Source organism: Argentina silus (assembly GCF_951799395.1).
Source record: "Argentina silus genome assembly, chromosome: 2".
Lineage (NCBI taxonomy): Eukaryota > Metazoa > Chordata > Actinopteri > Argentiniformes > Argentinidae > Argentina > Argentina silus.
Genome location: NC_139656.1, coordinates 15,852,512 through 15,867,310, shown reverse-complemented (window position 1 = coordinate 15,867,310; position 14,799 = coordinate 15,852,512). Strand labels below are relative to the sequence as shown.

Genomic DNA, 14,799 nt, shown 5'->3' with positions numbered 1-14,799 from the left:
GACTTGCTCCGTTGTTAATGTGCTTGCTGTTGAGGGTTGTGCTGTTGAGGTTGGTGTTTCAACAATTACAGTGGTAGATGATGTTGTGGGGCCTGTGGTGGCTTCTTTTGGAGGCTTGGTTGTTGTTGAACCAATGGTCGCTGTTGTTGTTTCTTCCTTTGTTGAAGTTTCAGCTGTTGTTGCTTTCACAGTTGTTGAGGGTACCTGTGTTATTGTGGTTACTGTAGTGGGTTTGGATGTTTTGACTGCTTGCTCTGTTGTTACAGTACTTGCTGTTGAGGGTTGTGCTGTTGAGGTTGGTGTTTCAACAATTACAGTGGTAGATGATGTTGTTGGGCCTGTGGTGGCTTCTTTTGGAGGCTTGGTGGTTGTAGATCCAATGGTCGTGGTTGTTTCTTCCTTTGTTGAAGTTTCAGCAGTAGTTGCCTTTGCAGTTGTTGAGGGTTCCTGTGTTGTTGTAGTTAGTGTCGTTGGTTTGGAAGTTTTTACGACTTGCTCCGTTGTTAATGTGCTTGCTGATGAGGGTTGTGCTGTTGAGGTTGGTGTTTCAACAATTACAGTGGTAGATGATGTTGTTGGGCCTGTGGTGGCTTCTTTTGGAGGCTTGGTTGTTGTTGAACCAATGGTCGCTGTTGTTGTTTCTTCCTTTGTTGAAGTTTCAGCAGTAGTTGCCTTTGCAGTTGTTGAGGGTACCTGTGTTGTTGTAGTTAGTGTTGTTGGTTTGGAGGTTTTTACGACTTGCTCCGTTGTTAATGTGCTTGCTGATGAGGGTTGTGCTGTTGAGGTTGGTGTTTCAACAATTACAGTGGTAGATGATGTTGTTGGGCCTGTGGTGGCTTCTTTTGAAGGCCTGGTTGTTGTTGAACCAATGGTCGCTGTAGTTGTTTCTTCCTTTGTTGAAGTTTCAGCTGTTGTTGCTTTCACAGTTGTTGAGGGTACCTGTGTTGTTGTAGTTAGTGTCGTTGGTTTGGAAGTTTTTACGACTTGCTCCGTTGTTAATGTGCTTGCTGTTGAGGGTTGTGCTGTTGAGGTTGGTGTTTCAACAATTACAGTGGTAGATGATGTTGTGGGGCCTGTGGTGGCTTCTTTTGGAGGCTTGGTTGTTGTTGAACCAATGGTCGCTGTTGTTGTTTCTTCCTTTGTTGAAGTTTCAGCAGTAGTTGCCTTTGCAGTTGTTGATGGTACCTGTGTTGTTGTGGTTACTGCAGTAGGTTTTGTTGTTTTGAACACTTGCTCCGTTGTTGCAATACTTGTTGTTGCGGTCTGTGCTGATGTTTTTCCTTCTGTAGGAGTTGTAACACTGTGTCCTGGTGTTGCAGTACTTGTAATTGTTGTATGTGTTGCTGACGTTGTTGATTCTGTATTCAATTAAATTAGTTCTCCTTTAGTTATTTAAGCTTGACAATTGAACTGTTGAAAATCATAATTTCACTGTGCCAATACATTTTTTATCGAATTCTTGCGCGTATTTCTTGAAATTGTATTAAGCTATTTAAAACAGTTGACACATTCCCCTTAACAGTTAACATGTTTGCCAAAACACCATATTTCTTTTGCAATTTGCAGAATAACTCAGAACATTTTAATACATCAAATCAGGAAATCAGTGCATCTAAACAGTATAATTTGTCTATCTAATGAAAGATTCATTCCACCATTTATTCCATAATGACACACTAAATAGTAACCATAACCATTAATATGTATGTTGTCGGTTGGACCAAATTTCAATTTCAATCAAAGGTGAAAAAAATCACAGCAAGTATTTCACTCAACAGAAAAACTCTTTTTTTTTTGCTTCAGTTACAAATAATATTCTTCCCATAAATATAAATCTAATTAATCTAAAATATTCAGAAAGAAGCAGATATTTACAACAACAATAATTGCATTACTGATTGTCAGTTGAACTGTTGAGCAATGAGTGTGTATGACATGTATGAGGTAGAGATTCACTATAATGGGAGAAATAGCTACAGTATATGATGCAAGCAAATAATACTGTTTTGTTTGTCAACATTTGCTCAATTGATTTTTGTGTCTTATGTAGAGAGTTGTTAACTGTAAAAGGTGCTCAACCTTATCTTTCTTGTGTGAAAGAAATTACTAACTGTTTTTCTAAAAATGCTACTGTTGTGCTCATGTATGTTATTGTGGTGGGTATGTGAACTCCAGTTTCATACAAATGGTTTAAAAGGTGCAATATGTTGCTTTTTTCTCTTTAAGATTTCACTAAATAACCATGCTGAATCATTCATTATTTATGATGCATTGGCACCTGCCATGACCTTGCCCTTCTGACTGAATTTGCTTTTCCAAAATGTTTGGGACGTTTTGGGCGTCTACCACTTACTGTGGGCGTGTAACCTATGATTTGCGCGCGTGTGTTTCATTGGGTACCTACTGCCTGGGAGCCGTAAGCATTTCTCAGTGCTGGAAGCCGACCTAACCAACGGAATCCTTCGCGTGAAAATAAGTTTGTAACATGTATTCTGATGATTTTCCCTAGTAAACGTAATTTGGTGAATAGGGGGTTTGTTTGAAACTTTGGGTTTTGCGAATGTGAGTGTCTCCACTGGTTCATTTCCATATTCATTGTTCTGTGTTAATTCTACTTCAGGATGTCTACTTCTTTTTGTCTTGCTGCAGAATCCTTTGAATCAAATGTTTTCTTTTGCTTTTATATTCTGTACACATTTCTTAAATCGTAAGTTTCTCCACAAATAGAAGTATGTTACATTCTTTATATCAGCAAAATATCTCATTCGATTTTTTACTGAAAATCCTCTCAATATGGATGTTTTTGTAAACATGTGCAAACTACAGGTATAACTCAGAATATGGGCATTACTCAGATTAAGTGTTTACCTTTTACATGCCCCAATAATCTGAAAATGAATGACATGCTCCACATGTTTTACTGGGAGTATGCTTCATCTGGTTAAGACCTTAATCTGAGTAACATAATCTTACAAATAAGCTATACACATACAGTATCTTAAACAGAGTATTGCCATATTCAGAGAAAGATCTGTCTGTGCATGTTGACAGTCATTCATAGGAGCATAGCTGGTTACCCTTCTTTTATTGTCAGTCAAGAGAGTCTCTGCTTACCAGGTGTTGAGAAGATGAAGACAGTTGTGGGCGTTAGTGTTGTAGATCCCACTGCTGTGGTTGCTCTGCCAGTTGTTGTGATTAGAGGGGATGTTGTTGTTTGTAATGGACTTGTGGTCGTTTGACAAGGGTATATTTTCCTAAGAATGGTTCCGTTCTCACCACAAACTGCAGTTATGCAGCTACCAAGCCCATCTGTTGTATTGTATATGGTAGCTCCATAGGGGTAGTTTTTACCATTGTACAGGCATGTGCAAGCTGCAAAGAAAGTGTTTCTTAATTCAAGGTTCATTGTTTAATGCGTATTATGTTACTTTTTATTTGTGGAAGTCATCCTTACCATTCACTTCATAGCTGCAGCTCACCCCAGTCAACGTACAGTAGCTTTAAAAATAAATATAATGATTATAATATTTACAATTCCCAAGTTGTTCGTATAGAACAACACAGTTTTGTTGAATGTTAGGGAAATGGTGTGGAAGCATCTTATTGTGGAAACTTTAGAAAAAGCCTTATACAGTAGTAGTGCAGACAGTGGATCAAATTATTTTAAACTTACCATATCTGACAGTTTTCTGTAGATGGAACTTTGTCTCCTGTGTTGTGATGGTTTCCTGAATTATCATAGCAGCCACATTCATCCCTCTCCACACATTTCATTGTGGCCTCATTTAAGTAGGGTTGAGCAGGAGGACATTGAGGATAGCAACCTGTATGTAATACGCACAATAGTCAATAGAGTACGCAAGGTCAGGTCTTGTTGAAGATTGCAAAAAGGACATTTGATCATATGATCAATTGGATTTGAAATGATTAGGCTCTGATGAGAAAGGTTGGGGTCAGTTTCAATTGAAATTCAGAAGTGTTTTCGACAAAAATTACATTATTTATGAAAGAGAAAGGGTTTGGAAGTAGAGTTGAAATTACATTGGAATAAAAAGCTTTTCAATCATAATTTTCACATTAGAAATTAAATCTGTCTTTATATTCATATAGAGATTAACATTTTACATATATTTTCAATAAATAGGTTGAGTAAAGGTTAGATAGAATATATATAAAGTTATATAATCTAAAAACAAGTCATTAATTTCATGTGTACTTCCACTAAAGTAGCTTTGCCTGTGTTAGCAAACTGTCATTATTTAACAAAACTTTTTTCAGATGGCTATTTCACTACCTTCCAATGCTGGAATTAAACTAGAGCAGTTCCCAGACGGGTTCCTGCAGGTCTTCATACAGGGAGCTCCACAGGGCTTGTAGTGCCACTCACATCCTCCAGGGGGGTTGTAGTAATCACAGAACAGTGCTGAAAGTGATGCACAAATAAGCTCAATAAGCAATTATTTGAAAGACAATGCCATATGTAAACATTTTCACTGTTATCTGTCTGTTCCTGAATTCCCATTCAAATAAACCAGAAGTGATGTCACCATAATGACTGATTGTCATTACTCATGTCTCATTGGCGCGACAAGCATCAAACATTTATATTTTCAAGTCAACATTTTTGGGATTGTATTCAGCTACCGTGAATCTTTGACAGTAAGGAAACTTACGGCATATCCGAGGTGTTCTCCAGGCTATGCAGGCCCCAGCTTCGTTACAAGCCTTCGAATAAGCTGCCACAGCAGTGCAGAAACACTCACAGTCTCCACCACTGTCACAAGCACATGAGTCTCTCACACAGGCTTCGTAGTAAGGAGAGGGGTCCACCTTGAAAGCACAATGATGTGTGTATGATAAGTGTTATACACTTGACCAAAAGAAGCCTGGTCCTTGCAAACTGAATATTTGGTTGTTTTCATAGGCCTGTTCTACCAGTAATTTTTCCATTGCAAAATGTAATGTTCATTTACACTTCTTGATGTGGATGTTTTTCCATAACAAAAGTAGTATATTCCACTGATTGGGTATTCATACCTGAGAATGGCAGGCTGTGAAAACGTTGCTGTTTATGATGCTGCACTGTTTCTGGGACCAGGATGCCCTGTAAGGGTTGGCGACACATGGGTGTTTCCCAACCACTGTGGCAGGGCAGCTTGCAGAGCCACTCCAGCTGTTTCCAAAGGCCACTGGGTCTACAACTATCTCTTGATTTCTGGTGGTGAAGTCATTTTTTGCGTTGCCATCATAGTTTCCACACAGACCACACACCTTCCCCTGAAGGAAAGAGAGCATCAAGTAGAATCAAAATGAGTGACTTGACTGGGTTCTACAGTACAGTTTTGGTCAAATCAGTGGATGCGATACTGAATACAGTTCTGCAGTGAGTAATTTCAGCAGAATACAGTATCGTAGCAGCCAGGCAGCATTTGCATATTCTTATTTACCTGGAATGATGGGCTAAGCTTGATGAACAGACTGGTCTTCTTGTCCCACATAAGAATCAGACCCTTTTTGACTTCAATGACAAGATAAATTCCCATTGTACGGATCTGGTTAGGAAACGTCCCTCCTGTATTTCTGATTACTTGATAGCCATCATCTGTCAACAGCAGCTCATTGGTCTGAAATAGAGACACTGATTTAAAGCTTGGACTGAAAACTAAATCTTTTCATTAGGTTTGCTTGATTTTTGGTACTGTCCATTGCATGAGTGTTGGAATGTAATGTGTGATATATTATTGTCTAAAGTGTATGAGAGGCAGCAGAGAGGTTTTTACCCCTAGGAAGAGCTTGATAGCCTTGGAGCAGGTGGTTCCTGTGTTTCCACAAGCTATGTTCACAGTGATGACTCTGAAGCTGCCATTATCTTTATTGGCGCCACAGTAGTCCTGTACAAAGTAACACATTCTCATTATAGTTAGAAATAGTAGAGTGACATTTTACTCCTCTAAACTCACATGCGCAGTGTGTTAAAATAAAGTCATTCTCACTAAACTTTAGTCATATATTTTAACGAATGAATTAGAATTTGCAATTGTGACCTGTACTATACCAAACTTGTTTTGAACTAATTGCAGCATCCCTATATTTCAAATATTATGGTTACTTTGCACATGTGAATAAGGAATAGGAAATTAGGGGCCATAAAAGCTTTCAATGCTGATACAAATAAAAAAGACTAACCTGAATGAGAGTATATTCACAGACTCCATTAAAAAGGAACCATTTATCATCAAAAGTGATGTAATGGCCATCTCCATAGACTGCACAAACTCCATCGCAAAGCATTTTGGTGCACTGCCATTTACTGCCTTTGCAAACACTGTTGACATTAATGACACCGTCATTTGCAAAATGTCTGTTATTTTCTTCTTACAATCTGTAACAGTCTATACATTTCCTCAGATATCTAGACACAAGACAGACATACCAGGTATTGCAGCCCACTTTGAGACTATCTCCAGGCTGGTAAATCACTCCATTGTGAGTACAAGGACAAAGTTCCTCATTGATACAGCCACCTTTCCCATCAGACACCAGTGTGCTTGGACACATGCATCCTGATGTGCACTCTGTGCTGATCTACAGTGGTTTAACAAAGTAGTCAAATGAGTTATGGCACAGTAAAGAGATATGCAATATGTTTTTATGCATGATGGGATGTTGTTATGCCATGAGTTTGTCTAGTCCCATTTATTGAGTATGAGGAACTCACACAGGCCATATTCAGAGTACTGCAGCTCTTCTGACACTCTGTTCCTGTGGCTCCCATGGCTGCACTGGAGCAATTGAAGTAAACCATTGGTGCAATGCATGATGTCGGGGCTGTAAACAAACATATAATAAATGTTAAAGGAGGGAGTGGCCAAAGCTGATGACAGTCACAAATCTGGAATAATTCTGAGGGAAATATGAGAATGCCTCCAGTTATTAAATTAATTTCAAGGATGGCATAATTTCCACCTAAGATTTCTGTTGAAGTTTAAATCTTTTTATGTTAATTAAATATCAAAAATCACAGAAAAAAAATATTTAAATATCTATTGACTGCTATTCATTAACTTGAAAAAACGCTCTGGACACCACTGAATTGGAAGCTCATCCAAATTATGTCTATACTGAACAGAAAATGTACCTTGTAGTAGCCTTCTTGGCCCAATGCAACTCAGTCGCCCTTCTCTACAAGTGCTGTAAAACAATATATGAAAGAACAGCAAACATTGTGACATAATTTAATGACACTTATTGAATAAGCATTTCCAGCTAGTCAAGTACTGACTACCCATTTTTATCCTATATGTCCGCTCCTATTGTGTTGGGCTTTTTCTTTCCTCTTTTTTCTGAGGTCCTTCAAGTAACTAACGCACAAAAAGAGGCTTTTGGTCTCCTTGCTTTTGGAAAGGATGTTCTTACCATGTGGCACCATCTATGTTGACAACCTGCCCAGCAAGGACCACTGAGTCCTTGTCATAGCAGGGGCAGCTGGGGGCCAGAACACATTTTTCATCCTCGTTCATGTAGGTGCCCTCTGCACAGCCACAGCCGTCCAGTGGCGTAAACTGGACCGTACAAGTGTAATCTGTTTGGCTGAGGGAGCGGCACCTGCGTCCACAGCTGGTCATGCTGTAGTCATACACTGTGTCACTGGGGCAGTTGTTGCTGAATTTGGCTGAGGAAAATCATAGGATGAATTGTATGAGCAGTAAATTAAATGTTTGCATCTGATTTACATAATTTTCCTTCTTTGCGACTTAGTATGTTGTGTCAGTAATGTTTATCATTTGTAGTGCTCATTGAGTAAGATTAAGATGTCTCAAAAGTGCTATGTTACTTACTGCAGATCGTGTCTCTCCAGCCTTTGAGCTGGATGCCTGCAGCAGCACAAGCGTGGACATATGAGGAGACGGCAGCACACATGCAGTCCTCACTGTTCTCACAGTTACAGCTGTCATACCTGCAGTTCTGTTGGGAGGAGAGCCAAGCTGTTTGAGGACTACGACCACATTCACTCATACTTCTCCACTGTCCTCTAAGAAGCTCCTATGTTTTCACTGCATACAAAAAATGACAACAATGTATTTTGATAACAAGTGTTTTCTGATTGTTTTGGTATTTATGAATGAACATACATCTTGGTATATGTCCGGACTGATCCTAGAGTGGCAAGCGGCGAATTCTCCTTTTGCATCTGTCAGCTTTGCGCACCAGAAATTGCCAAATTTCGCTGTCAAGTAGACATGCATTATTTGTTACAAACATTGATTTTTTGTATGGATTCCAATACACATTTTTACCCTTGTTTTAACCTTGTCTTAATGAAACTGTACCATTTTCAACGCCTAAATTGCAGGGGTGTATAAGTCTAGCTTTGACATCAGGGCAGCTGGCCATGGTCTTCCATGTGTTGGCGAAAGCTACCGCTGTGCCTTCCACCAATCCAGTCGTGACTCTGAAGTCATCTGCCATAACATTGTTAAAGTTCCCGCAAAGGCCTGTGGATAGAATATTCAAGCAGGGTGTCATAACTCGTTAGAGAGGTTGAATGTAATTTGCTTTTTCAATATCTAGCAGCTTGAAACTGGAGGGAAAGGTACGTAAAGTTAAAGGATATAAAGGAATGTTGAGCATACCACAGGTGCTTCCTTTGTGGGCTGTGGTGGCTGATATGACGACCTGCATCAGTGGTGATAGTTGGATCTCCAGTCGAATTCCAAAGGAGGTTTGGACAACAATGTAGAATAAGGAGGGCTTGAAGATGCTCACTTCGGCTGCAATACAATTGATTGGGAGAGTTATAAGTAAAGTTGCAATAATTTTTTTTACATTTTTTAAGTTTATGAACTGTACTATTTTACATGGCTGTGACAGACACTGTTATTTTAATAAACTGCCCACATAGCAGGTATAAAGGCTCTATGTTCTGTATTCAATCCACATGCATGTTACAGATGCATGTCAACATAACAAGTAGCCTGTCCCACAAACGCCAAAAAGTTGATCTTTGGCAATTCAGCTCATATATTAGTGTATAATGTAACATCATACTGGAGATTAACAATAATAATATTGGCTATATATTGGAGTTTAAAACACTAATCAGAACTGAAGCTGAATTTGGCAATACAATGGATGGTCTCACCTGTGAAAAGTGGTAGCTGAGAGACAATGCTATTCACCAAAACATTTCCACTTGAACGGACTTTAATCACCTGTGAATTATATTAGATAATGTGCAAGATTCAAATTAATATGTGGTCCTATATTTAGTTTTGACAAAAAAGCCAATACTACCATTTTAGTACTGTAGCCATCATGATCATTCTGCAAATACTAGAATACTTACTAGCCAGTAATGCCTATTCAGACAAAATCTATAATTCTGTTATTGTTTGTATAAACAAACAAGTTGAGGGACAAACCAGTGTTGATCACCCCACATAAGTGATTGTGCTCCTTACAAAATAATTAACAGAATTCTGAGCTGCCTTACAGATTGGTTGGGAAGGGCTAGGGTGACAGTCTTCATACAGGTCTCAGTGTCAGATATCCCACACTTCATAAGTTCTCCCAGGATAGTGAATTGGGTTCCATTGCATTGCTGAAAGATAAAAAGCAAACATTGACTAATTGTTTTAAGAATGAGACATGAATATCCTATGGGCTGAGGGCATATTGTCAACGTTGAGTCTGGTGACAGATGTCAAATAGGTAGAGGTACAACTGCAGCTTACTGAAAGGTTAGTTTCCATACCTGAATAGCACCATTTACATACTGTACATGCAACCTGTTTGCATGCAACTATAGCCTATTCCAAATCATCAAAAGGCCAAGTCATCCACTTATTACAATTGTATTCAATCATTACAATTTTGTTAACTTGAATCTCAGGGAGGAGTGCTCCCATCTGGCCATATCTGGCCACGTCTTGAGGAAAGGAATTCAACTTAGCAAAGTGTCCATAACAGCGTTTACACAATTCTTTGATACAGTATACTGTATGTCTGTGGTCCTCTGTGGCTCAGTTGGTAGAGCATGGTGCTAACAACGCTTAGGTTGTGGATTTGATTCCTACCGGGACCATATATACTGAAATGTATGCACTCACTGCAATGTAAGTCGCTTTGGATAAAAGCGTCAGCTAAATGGCATATATTATTATTATATTATATGTCTGCTGACTGCCCCAAATGCACTTACCTTGGCAAGAACATAAGAGCAGTCCCCATGGAAAGTGTATACTTTCCCATCAAACGTGTTGATGTGGGATCCTCCCTCCACCGAGCAGATCCCAGGACAGTTTTTATCTCTACAGCTCCATTGACCACCAGCACAGGTGCTAAATAGGACATTGCAAGCTTATCTCAAACTACGGCACTCTTATATTCTTTAGAAATTGTTTACCTGAAGGTAGTGTGTACATTTGGCATCATCCATAAAAAAGAGGCTACAAAAAGAAAGATAAAAAGAGGATACAAATGAGATAATATACTGGGCTTACCATTCTTTACAGTTGGTTGAGTACGATTCTCCAGAATGGTAGAGTTTTCCCTCATGGACGCAAGGGCATTCAGCAAGTTGAAAGCAGCCAGTCTTGTTCATATCATCAAAAACAGTACCTTATGGTGAGAGATGAGACCGGAGAGTAAGAGATTTGGTAGACTGACATTCCAGGAACTTCTAGCTAGAAATGATGAGTAATAAACTTCACTCAAATATGGTTCTCCTGGCTATAAAAGAGAGAGCTCATTCTTTCACTAAAACAGAGAACTGCATTAAATCCAGGAAGTAATTCAATCAGTGTTTTTTTGCTCCTTTTGTTTAATTAATCCAACTTTGTACACAGTTGAAAGGCATAATAAGTAAAGGAGTGGTGTTTTCATTGTGCAGATTCCAGCATCACAATGCGTCACAGCGCCACAATGGGAAATTCATGCTATTGTAGGACTGTAGATTGAACTTGAGAACAAGTGAAAACTAATGGCTGGTAATTTTATACTAATGCCTCACTGTCACGTGAACTGATTGAGATTATGTGCGACTTCTGACAATAAAGCAGGTCACACTCTGGTGTTTCTGTATGTTGTACCCATCCTTGAGTCCAATAGTAGATGTTTTATCACCTGAGCCCCCAACATGAACCATTACCGTACCTGGAGGGCAAAAGCAACCATCTGTGCAGTGACTGTCACACATCAGGCTGGTCTCAGGATTGGAGCAGGTGTTCGGACAGGGGCTTCCACACTCTTGGAACTCCATGTTGTTGGGGCATGACTTAGCTGTAAAAAGAAACCTTGTAACCCTTGTTTCCAAGAGGACTTTTGAAGAATCTCAAATGATTTGATATGAATCTTAAGACCTCAAGCAATGTACCACACTGACAATTGATCTCAATGGGAATGTAACGTTAGCTCAATATACTAACATTTCAAATAATCAAATGGGGGGGGGGGGGGGGTAAATTGTGTGGGCATGCTTACAGCAAAACTCATCAGTCCTCCACTTTTTAGGAATCCCGCCTGCATGAACACACTGGCGGGAGTACTCTGAGATGGTGTTGCACAGACAGAAGGAGTTGGTGCTGTTATCACAGTGACACAGGTCAGCCATGCAGGCCTTGATGAAGGAGCTGATGTCCAGTCGACTAGTGCAGTCACTGAAAGGTGGACTGGAGAACACCGTCTCACAAAAGCTCTACAAATGAAATTGAACCATAAGAAGAGTACAATAATAGTTAGTATTTGTTGCACAACATTCTGAAACAGCTGGATTGCCATTTCTGAGTTATTTTAACATGGTTTAATCTCATTCCTCTTAAATTTGAATTGGATACCTTATCTCCGCAGCTCTCAACAACCTGTTGCGCAGGCTCTACACACTCCTCTGTAGGGCCATCCACTTTCCAGTGCTCCTCATACTGAAGGAGAGACCATTCTACACCTGTAACACCACACACATTGACAATGTGCTTTTCACATTAACAATATGTCAACTCAATATATGTTTGCAGCAATTATTTTACCAGAGTTGTAGAACTCATCATATTTTTGAACTCCATTGAAGTCACCGCATAGCCCGCAAGTTTGATTTCTGTACTTCTCGCCTATTTCAATCTGTGAAAAAAATCAGAAGCAAGGTGTATGATCAGACAAGTTAAGGTCTATTTATGTATTCAAAGTGTTATCTAATATCAAATCTCTCTTTGATTTAACCTGTCTTCATACAAGGATGTATGCAGTCACAAAAAGTTTATCTTTTGAAAAGCTTTGTTTCAAAGCTTATGCTGCAAACATTCATTGTTTGCTTATCTCTGACATGCTTGGTAAATGGTGTTTACTTAGGTGACAGGTAATGAATTTGAACTAAGCAAATATTTGCAAGATTTCAACCAATAAACTCTTAACTATTTGATCTTCTCTTGTCTACATATCTTCAGAGATCCTATTTCACTGTATCCAGGTCCTTCAGTTAGTTTTGCATTTAAGGGCCTATTTTTAACAATTGGCCTATGTTTAACAATTCGGCATCAACAACAGAAAAGGATTAATGTTTTACCAAGAAGGAATCCTTCATCCATATGGCGATGACTCCCAGTTTGGATACAACCTTGATATTGTCAAATGTCTTCTCAATAGAGATTCCATTGAAGATGATTGGCAGGGTTACCCTACAGGACAGAGAAGATGCTAAATGGCCATCCTGTACATTAAGACTGTATTTTTTTAATCCTACACAGCATACAGACAAGTGCTTCCAGAACTGTGTTACTGTCATATGATGAGGAAACTCACGTTTTATCATTTAGAATAATGGAGTCCTTGGATAGCTCCACCACGGACCCATCCAGCTTCATGATGATCTTGCTGATGGTGGTTACATTGTTCACCACCTGTCGCCTCATCTGGATGTTAAAGTCCTCAAAGTTGCCCTTGCATAATGAGGTCAGAACATGATTGCAGGTAGAGGGCAGTTGGAAAAAGTCCCCATCGAAGGTCTTGAAGTGGTGGTTACCCCATGTGCTGCAGACCCGGTCATTATGTGGAGCTATCATTCCTAGGGACAAGAAATACACATTTGTTGTTAGCTTTCAAGTTTCTTCTTACAGTAGCATTCTAAGGAATATCCAGTATTGTTTTATCTTGTATTCTGTCAGATATTTACCTGAAACCATGGTGGGTATCGTGGTCATTGAAGGAATGATCGTTATACCTGTTGAGGTCACTGAAATAAATAGTACAATATCATAGGGTAGAATGAACATACAGATCAACTCTTCATTTTAGTATTCTGGAATCAGATTTTTCTTCCTGGGACTTTTGTCTGAGCAACCTTTTTTATCAACATAACAACATGCCACTGCTACAGAAAACAGGCAAAATTAAAATAGCTTACTGATGACTCAGTAAAAACAGTAAATATGTACTTTCACATCAGTTTGCATTATATTGATACATTTCTTGGCCCCCATATCAGTTTTGAATCTATTATTAAATTAGATTAGATTATGTTTCCAATATTTGTTAAAATAGTTATCATAAGTCACTCTTTCTTTTAAAGTGAACTTACATTCTTACATATATTTTAATGATGGATACCATCTTAATGATATCCTGGATACCCAACAACTCTATTGGGGATAAGGTTATATTCAGATTTATGACACAATGTATAATAATCCATCAGATGAATATGTTATTCATACCCTGGAATTCTACCAACCTGTTTGCGCTGCAGCTGATTTAATTAATAGTGCAGTGCATATAAGCATCCATGTCGGTACTTCCTTTGTTGTACCCATGGTGATCCTGTGGGCTGTTCTCCACAGGTGATATGAGAGAGGTGTTAAGCAAGGCTCAGGGCTTTATAGCACCTGTCTTTGAGGAGGGACCTTAAATCTGTCTAGTCTAACCCCAAGGTGGGGCTATGGGTTAAACATGAGTTAATTAAGGATCTAAGCCTTGACTGTTTTGTTGTATCTCCTCTGTTCATTTACACAAATATTTGTGTGTATTTTCAGTAATCATGGTATTATTCATATATCACTTATTTTATTATCATTTTAGTTATTTCATGACCTAATACAAATGAATGTGTAATATCCCTTTCTTGGTTTCTACTGTGTATTGCACAAGAAAAGTTAGTTATGATCATATGTGGTTGTTCTACATACAAATGATGACAAGCAAAATACACAACAAATATACATTTGTGAATATGAATAATGATTTAATGTACTGTATCATTATTGTTGATTAACTTATATGGAGAGTGATCCTCCTGTCCACATCTTTTTTTAGGCATCACCTTTACTGAAGTTGTTTTAGCAGAGGCAACTAGTCTCTATAGCGATTTTATGTGAATACAGATAAATAACATGTATACGTGGTGCGAGGAACATTTGATTGAACAAAACCATGTATTTCCATGTCCTACACTCTGACTAAGTATAAAGGACATATAATACATCAATCACCTCTAGGCTCAGTATGTTCGACACACATTGTGCAGACGCAAACATTAGCGTCTGTTGCTCGAAGGAGGGAGCAGGTTCATGGTAATTCATAGTTGGAGGCTGTGAATTATAGTGTGACTCATCAAGATGATCCAGGATCTGCATCCTGATCTTTATTAAAAGAGACAAATTTGACCATTATTGTTTTGAAATCTTTAAGCAACGTATTCATTAAGAAGACAATATCAAGTGAATTGGATAAATGATAATTAGTAAAGAAATCAATGAAGAGCTCATGTACATTCTTACACACAACCAGCTCACAGTATATAGTGGTAATCTCTTT

The 14,799-nt window shown here is 38.7% G+C and overlaps 1 protein-coding gene across 1 annotated transcript; it reads right to left on the bottom strand.

Annotated features, from left to right (window-relative positions):
• Positions 1–904: 904 nt before the first annotated feature.
• Positions 905–13,792, bottom strand: LOC310801180 (mucin-5B; the record flags this gene model as incomplete). Its single annotated transcript, XM_083665175.1, has 30 exons — positions 13,721–13,792; positions 13,163–13,222; positions 12,793–13,054; positions 12,557–12,668; positions 12,024–12,114; positions 11,835–11,941; positions 11,482–11,695; positions 11,155–11,280; positions 10,503–10,620; positions 10,202–10,340; positions 9,494–9,601; positions 9,143–9,212; positions 8,634–8,771; positions 8,377–8,495; positions 7,839–7,965; positions 7,417–7,672; positions 7,139–7,191; positions 6,719–6,828; positions 6,434–6,585; positions 6,187–6,325; positions 5,781–5,891; positions 5,448–5,624; positions 5,038–5,277; positions 4,674–4,830; positions 4,295–4,423; positions 3,674–3,824; positions 3,455–3,498; positions 3,115–3,372; positions 1,235–1,358; positions 905–1,022 (listed from the first exon to the last, which is right to left on the bottom strand). Exons 1-30 carry the CDS (start codon positions 13,767–13,769, stop codon positions 905–907), a joined length of 4,059 nt encoding a protein of 1,352 aa, XP_083521301.1. The 5' UTR covers positions 13,770–13,792.
• Positions 13,793–14,799: the final 1,007 nt, after the last annotated feature.